At 38.3% G+C, this 7958-nt stretch overlaps 1 protein-coding gene across 1 annotated transcript; it reads right to left on the bottom strand.

Annotated features, from left to right (window-relative positions):
* Positions 1 to 1049: 1049 nt before the first annotated feature.
* LOC139744175 (phosphoserine phosphatase-like) lies at positions 1050 to 7358 on the bottom strand. Its single transcript, XM_071654628.1, has 5 exons — positions 7219 to 7358; positions 5864 to 5998; positions 2585 to 2730; positions 2228 to 2376; positions 1050 to 1157 (listed from the first exon to the last, which is right to left on the bottom strand). Exons 1-5 carry the CDS (start codon positions 7356 to 7358, stop codon positions 1050 to 1052), a joined length of 678 nt encoding a protein of 225 aa, XP_071510729.1.
* Positions 7359 to 7958: the final 600 nt, after the last annotated feature.

The following is a 7958-nucleotide window of genomic DNA, read 5'->3' as shown; positions in this document are numbered from 1 at the left end:
GGGTGCAACAATTTTGGTCTCAAAAGTTGCGCGATACTTGAAAGAAAAAAAGTCATGAAACATCGCGGTGGGAGCTTATCGCGCTGCGAAGATATTGCGCGAAACGTCGAGGGGGGGCGCGGATTCCGCCCCCCCCCCCCCAGCCTGATTAGGGTTAATCATTAGATAATCAATCAAGTGATGTCCTGTCCAAATCCAAGCTGAATTACCCACAAAATTGAAGCCACCATATCATGTCAACAGAAAGGTGATCCTGTTTGTTACAGTGCTTTGGCTGTCATGTTATTTGCTCTCCTGAACATTTGACATTTTTGAGATACTCTGTACAAGGTTTTGTCAATCCAGCAATGCTAAACAGTATCAACAGAAGTTTAAATGACATGTTGTTATTGGCAGGCAGTTGGCATGGCATAACTTTGCTTTTCATTTCATTTCATTTCATTGCATTGCATTTCATTTCGTACTTCCATCGTTCCAGAAGGATAAAAAAACACATAACATACAAATCAAAACAACGTTAACACAAGGTATTGATACATTCACTACTATACAAATCAGCACAAAGTACACATTTGTTCGTAACTGTAATGATGAAAAAGGGAATGTACATGAGAAAGCCTTTAAATGGCTTGCAAGACTGTACATACCTAATAGTGTAAAGAAACAGATTTGAACTGGAAAAAAAAAACACACAAACAAAACAGAAACAAACAAATTAGCAGAGTCAAAAAACATAGGGATATCACCAAAAATCTAAAACCGATACTTTCACACGGAACTTCAGTATGAACTCAGAAGAATTTTTTACACTGTTTTTCAAAAAAATTATTGAATGTGGCCAAAAAACATGGTTCATGTTCAAATCATTCCAAAATACAGGTCCAGTTTCACAAGGGTTTGATTGTTAAATGTTATAGTCTTGAGTGAAAGAAAATCTCTCAATATTTCAAAATGCAAGGCATTCACTGGGAAGTCAGTGGGCTACTGGTTAGTAATGCAGCATAAATCATCCCTACTAAAGCAGGAAAACTTTAAAAACTTCCTGGAGATCATGAGTCCAGTGCAGCGATCAGTTCTTGGAAGTCTGTCACAAACCACTTGGCCCCTTCTTGCACCTTGTTTCTGATCTGATTGCCCCCAAAACCAATGAATGCATCCTGGAGATAGAAAGAAAATAAGAAAGAAAAAATACAGTATATAGATAAGGAAGCATCTATATACTGTATAGTCGCAGCAGTCGCAAAGACGTCTCCAACATGAAAATGGCTTGCGGTCTCACCAAGGAGACCTAGGGTGGCATGTTGGTAGAAGTAATGGCAGGTGTCAGAAAGTTTCAAATATGATGGAGCCGTTGCAGGATCACCTGACTTGATCTAGGCAGGATGTCAGCACGCAGATGGGTCACATGGTTTCTAAAGTAGGTCAAACAGCATCAAATAGAGTCGTGAAGACATCTCTGCGACCTCTCACCAGTTTTTCTGGTCTCCAGCAGGTCTCGGCGACGTCTCTGAGATGTCTCAGAGACATCGTGGAGACTGGAAAAAGTCTCCAAAAAAATTGAGTATGTTAAAATTTCTTGCGACTCCTCGAATACTGTGTAATTTTCAGAGACGTTGCGGAGACGTCTTTGCAACTAGCAAAATCTGGAGTCGCTAACAATTTTGAAGCCCAGTGAGATACCTCCTATATGAACGAGAAAAAATCTGCTTTACTATAAAATAATATGATATAATATAAATATAACTAACATGGTCAAGTTATAAAAAATAACTTCCAAACTTCAACCAAGCAGCAAGATATTTACAGTCTTTGCTTCTCATGTCTTCGTAGGTTTCAAAATTGTGAATTTTGGTCATGTTACTGTGTCACTTTCACATATTAAGCTCTCAATTGTTCTTGAAATGTCTGTAAATTTGAAGTAGTGACATACTTTTGCACATAGCAAAGTGTTACCTAACACCTACAGTGGATTCCTGTTATAACAAAGTCCTCGGGACCGGCAATTTTCTTTTGTTATATCAAGATTTTAACAGAACAAATAAACAATAAAAATATATAGAGTGGATAATGTTGCAGCCTGAATTTTGACTTCATTTTGACTGGAATTTCATTATTACCACGTTGGTTAAACGGGAGTGCACTGTATTTGAATTTGAACTGTAATACCCAACATGACATCCATCAATACAAAAGAGAATGTATGAAGAGATCCCATGGGATAACATACTGCTGGAGGGCATGCTTCCATATCCGTGGCTCCGTCACCGATCATCACAAGTCGCTTGTAGCCGTGCCGCTCCTTTAGAATGGACATGACGCGGGGCTTCCCTCCCGTGCTGCAAGTTGGCTCACGGTCATCAAATGTCACATAATTCCCTGCAGAAAGAATGAAATAAACTGAACTGTAGGGATTTATGGGACATCTCCAGAATACTAGTAAATTCAATTTGTGTATCCAGAATTTATCTTTCTAACAGCAGATTTCTTTCATCAGACAATGTTTATATGAAAGTGTTTTGCTTGGGTGACAAAACAGCACTCTGGAAAATATCTGTACACTTTGACACATCTTTTTCCTACTTACCATCGTAGTCAAAGAGGAGCTTGTTGGCGAAGATGTTGGTAGCAGGAATACCAAGAACCTTGGCAAAGCTCCTGACAATGCTGGTGAAGCCACCGGTTACCAGGTAGATGGCCACGCCTAGCGACTTCAGCTTCCTCACAAGATCCCTGGAGGAGGCAAAAAGGTGTGATCATCCACTTTCTGAATGACAAGTCTGATTCATTTGTGATCGTGCATCACAAACCAACAAAAAGTCGCATGCAGTGACTTTGTATGATTACTGAAAATCGGTGAAATGGGTCAACCTAGCCAATCTTGAGTTTTTCATATTTTTTGAAAGAGCGATCATGTTTTTAGCAGTTTTTCTCGACACTTTTTTGTACAATAGTGTGATTAAGTACATCTTAAAGGGATTGTACAGTTTCTGTTGGGACCTAACTTCAGATTTCTAACATTTTTTGGTGAGATGATGAGGAACTTTTTATGAAATATAAAAGAGCATGTAATTTCAAGAGGAATTCAGCATTTATTTGGTGAAAATTGGTTTTGAAATGGCCGAGATATCCAAAAAATCTAATCCTAACTAGAAAAGCACTCCGAGAGCGCAGACCTCCGCCAAGCAGTCACTTTCCACTAATGAGCTTGCTCTTCCATAGAGATAAGTGATTTTCACCCACTGAAAAATTGCCCAATTTCCCAATATACAAGCCTTTGTTACGTCATAAACCCTCAACTGCACGGCGCGCCTCGCCCCAGCAGAAACTAGAGCATGCACTTTAACGCGCGCAGGCAAACCTCAAATACGTGCAGCCTGAACTCCCAAGTTCATTGACCCTACCTGCCAAAATATAAAAAATCCTTCATAAATTCCCCAAAAATTTTCGGATCACTACCAAAAGTTAATCGTTTGTTACTTGTGTCATTCTCAACCTTTCCTGCAAGTTTCAGCCCAATCCGTTGACTACTTTTTGAGCTATTTTGCACAAGAACAAACTAACTAACGAACGAACAAACAAACCAACGGTAACGAAAACATATAACCTCCTCCCTTGGTGGAGGTAATAAAAGGTGGGACCCAGTTTTTATTATCATCACTTTGTTTTACTTTGTTTTTGGGTGCCTCAGCCATTACAAAGGCGATTTTCATCAAATAAACTTTGAATTCCTTCTAGACTGGTATGCTCTGTATTATTTTATAAGTGGTTTCCTGGTATCTCGAAAAAAGTTAAAAGCCAAATTCTCATCTCCACCAATACATTGTACAGTGCACTCCCGTTACAACGAACACGGTTATAACGAAATTTCGTTATAACGAAGTAAATCTTCTGGTCCCAAAATTATCACCATTAAAGTCTATGGTACAAAATTCGCTTATAACGAACACGGTTATAGCGAAATTTCCGTTATAACGAAGTCTTTTCCGAGCGCCACGGACAAAGAAAAACAAAAGAAATGTGCTCCGTTATAATGAAATGCGAATTGCTTTCGAAAATATGTAGCGGAACAAGCATAATATATAGCATTTCTGCATGGGTGAACACTTCTCACCACTGTGTGTTCGCTCCTTGTGTCACGCACATTTTCTGAGGGGAACCTGCGTTTATCATTGTAATACAGCTTTCCATCACATTTCACATAGCTTTCCAGTGTATGATGAGTATTCAGCAAACAGAATATGCATACGTGGTTTCCTAGTTTTCGTTATATATTGTATTTGTTCGGTTATAACGAAATTTCGTTATAACGAAAGAAAACTGCCGGTCCCGAGCATTTCGTTATAACAGGAGTGCACTGTAGTAAACCATCGGTTTTAGAGTCCCCTTTTCATTCCACAAAAAACCCCATTAAGATAGGGTTAACCCTAACTAGGCCGGGGTATTTAGGTAGATGATAGAGCCGGGGGTGATCCAGATCTCGGCCATCGACCGCGTAATCGGGACGAAAATTGGCACACACATTGCCTATGATGTAATCTAAAGTACCATGAAGTTATCATTTATGCTAAATTATGCTAATTTATGCACAATGATGCATGAAATCAGACAATTTGGTATATATCACGAAATAAAACTCAAAACAGGCACATTTTTTGTGTAAATATTCTTTTTAGTGTCCTTAGTAAATGTCAGAGAAGAAACTTGTGCCATCAAAAAAAATATTCTGAAGTATTTTATTGTTTTTTTAATTTCTTGTGTATTTCTGTATTTTTTCTTCATTCTCCAATGTTTTTTCGATGAAATTTGTCCGCGACATTGTTCCGAACAAGAAAATATGTTATTAATTGATGTAATCAATATAACCCCAAAATAAACATGCTTTTATTAAATTAGCCCCTAAGCACAGTTTGCATTGAAATTGTACACGAATTCACGTTTTTGAGCAATTTTTGGTATGACATATGCACGTACATATTTATGCGTAACTTCGGAACAGCGCCTGGGTATCACAAATTTGGTGTCAAAAGATGCGTTCTGTATTTTTTCCTCGTTCTCCAATGTTTTTTCGATGAAATTTGTCCGCGATATGGTTCCGAACAAGAAAATATGTTATTAATTGATTTAATCAATATAACCCCAAAATAAACATGCTTTTATTAAATTAGCCCCTAAGCACAGTTTGCATTGAAATTGTACACGAATTCACGTTTTTGAGCAATTTTTGGTATGACATATGCACGTACATATTTATGCGTAACTTCGGAACAGCGCCTGGGTATCACAAATTTGGTGTCAAAAGATGCGTTCTGTATTTTTTCCTCGTTCTCCAATGTTTTTTCGATGAAATTTGTCCGCGATATGGTTCCGAACAAGAAAATATGTTATTAATTGATTTAATCAATATAACCCCAAAATAAACATGCTTTTATTAAATTAGCCCCTAAGCACAGTTTGCATTGAAATTGTACACGAATTCACGTTTTTGAGCAATTTTTGGTATGACATATGCACGTACATATTTATGCACAACTTCGGAACAGCGCCCGGGTATCACAAATTTGGTGTCAAAAGATGCGGGAGACTCGGAAGAAAAAAGTAATGAAACATCGCGGCGATAGCTTTTCGCAGTAGCGATACATCACGCGGAACGTTGAGGGGGGGCTTCAGAGGCCCCCCCCCCCCCCTAGTTAAGGTTAATGCACCTGTCCTGCCAAATTTTGAATCATATTGGCAGACTTTCTGAATCTCTTGTAGTCTTCCACATGATCTTGTGTGCTCTGCGGGTGGCTGAGCAAAAAAAAAAAAAATACACAAAAAAACACAAAACAAAACAAAAAACATGCTTTTTAAAAGTGCTACTCACTCAACACCCTTGGTAAACCTTGGTGGATTCTCTTTATTGAATCTTTCCATGGTGTCCCTGCTTGGTTTGATCAGATCCAGTCTAGCTTCCAGCGTCTCCTTGTAACTCATCTGACCTCCCATGGCCTTGTTGGTCCTGTTTGGATAGCAGTGGAACATGGATGGTTTTACTAACATATGTGCATGCCCCTTTTTATTTTTTGCTATAACAAAAGAAATCAAAGGAGAAAATTGAAAAAAAAAAGGGAGTGCACCCCTTAAATTTGGTGCCCCTCCCCCCCCCCCCTTAATTATTTTTTTAAAAATCGTAAATTGTGCTTGCCTTTTATTCATTTATTTTTTGCTTGTCAGCTGATGAAACCCGGAAGTGGCAGCAGAAATATTTTTTGTGCCACCCCTTTACTGCCCCTGCATCGACATTAAAATGTGTACGACCTAGGAAGAATTGCACCTTGAGAAGTCGCCATCTTAAAGGACAAGTTCACCTTCATGAACATAAGGATTGAGAGAATGCAACAATATTAGTAGAACACATCAGTGAAAGTTTGAGGAAAATTGGACAATCGATGCAAAAGTTATGAATTTTTAAAATTTTTGTGTTGGAACCGCTGGATGAGGAGACTACTACAGCTTGTGAGTCATATGCGTACAACAGTATAAAGAAAATGTAAAAGAAAATTCAACATATTTTCACTTTTTTCGCATAATAAAAGAGCTCTTGACTTGCCTCTTTCTAAAGGCAGGGGGAATAATATTACCCACAACATTTGTCAGTAACGAGTCAGGGGAATGTGTACTTTTTTCAAAAGATGGCATTTTGTGAAATTCTCTTTATATTTTCCTTATATTGTTGTATGCATGTGACATCTAAGTTATTCATACACTGCAGTAGTCTTCTCATCCAGCGGTTTCTGCACAAAAACTTCAAAAATTCATAACTTTTGAACGGATTGTCTGATTTTCCTCAAACTTTCAATGATGTGTTCTACTAATATTGCTACATTCTCTCAATCCTTATGTTTATGAAGGTGAACTTGTCCTTTAATAATGGATTATTATGAATCATTATCACAGTTCATGCTCTGAGGAGGTTTATTTAGACTTCTCTGCCAAAATACATTCCAAATCGCTTGCTGCTTTTTGTTACTAGATCACTGCTCTTGGACTGAGCGACAAAGCTGCTTTTCCCCTCTCTACACTCTTGATTTTATGTATACATGTAACAAATCTCAAAAAGTGTGAATGATCATATTACAAATCCAAATCCTGTTGTATGTCATGTTGTATGTCCTAACTAGGAAGTGTGTGTGGGGGGGGGGGGGGGGGGGGGGAGAAGAAGATCAGAGGGCTCTTTACAGTTCTTTAACTTGGTCACCGACTCCGCAGAACTTTGCCAGTTCATCTATGGATTCATCCTCGATGAGCGTGCTATCCACATCAAAACAGACAGCATCTGCATCTTTGAAGACATTCTTTACTTCATCCAGTGTTGCCATGGCAATATGTTGAGAAACTGTCTTCTTGAGTTTACTGCAGCCACACAAGTCACTGCAAGGGGTGAAAAGATTGTCTTTCATGTCACAAGAAACTGAGGAATCTATGACTGATGACATCATTGCTTCTTAAAATTGCTCTCTTTTGAAACAAAGACTCCATGCAATAGTTAACATGTAGCACCTGTCAAAAAACAGATGGTATAGTAATAGCATCCAGTAGAACTGTCTATGTTTTACATATATAGACGAAAAACATTCTCTTTCCCAGAAAAACCCTACATTCAGTCCCTCACTCTCAAACCATGTATCGACGTCCCTAGAAATGGCCATGCAAGGAAGGCACCATCAGTACACACAACTCATCAATGACAGTTATTGCAATTCAACCTTATTTGTAATAAAACACTTCTCATAGTATCTAAGAAATAATACACATCATTAATTATATCTGGGCTGCCAACTCTCATGCATTGAGCATTAGACTCACGCAATTCAACCAGTTTTTACTGTCTCACTCTGATAAACGAAATCTCACGCTAAACCCCCAAAATGGAATGTACAAGACTACAAAAATAAATATATATCTAAATTCTCTGATAT

Source organism: Diadema antillarum, unplaced genomic scaffold, assembly GCF_040938485.1.
Source record: "Diadema antillarum isolate AM-2024a unplaced genomic scaffold, OU_Dant_1.0 seq00001144_RagTag, whole genome shotgun sequence".
Lineage (NCBI taxonomy): Eukaryota > Metazoa > Echinodermata > Echinoidea > Diadematoida > Diadematidae > Diadema > Diadema antillarum.
Note: the sequence above shows the minus strand (reverse complement) of the source record. Positions and strands in the feature narration are given on the sequence as shown.

Bases quoted from the DNA above. Each gene is read 5' to 3' on its own strand.
- LOC139744175 (XM_071654628.1), bottom strand. From the start codon at position 7,358: ATGGCAACACTGGATGAAGTAAAGAATGTCTTCAAAGATGCAGATGCT. The intron at 5,999-7,218 runs GTAAAGAGCCCT...CTATCCAAACAG, and splicing joins GGTGACCAAGTTAAAGAACT to GACCAACAAGGCCATGGGAG. The intron at 2,731-5,863 runs GTGAGTAGCACT...TGCCTCCTCCAG, and splicing joins AGGTTTACCAAGGGTGTTGA to GGATCTTGTGAGGAAGCTGA.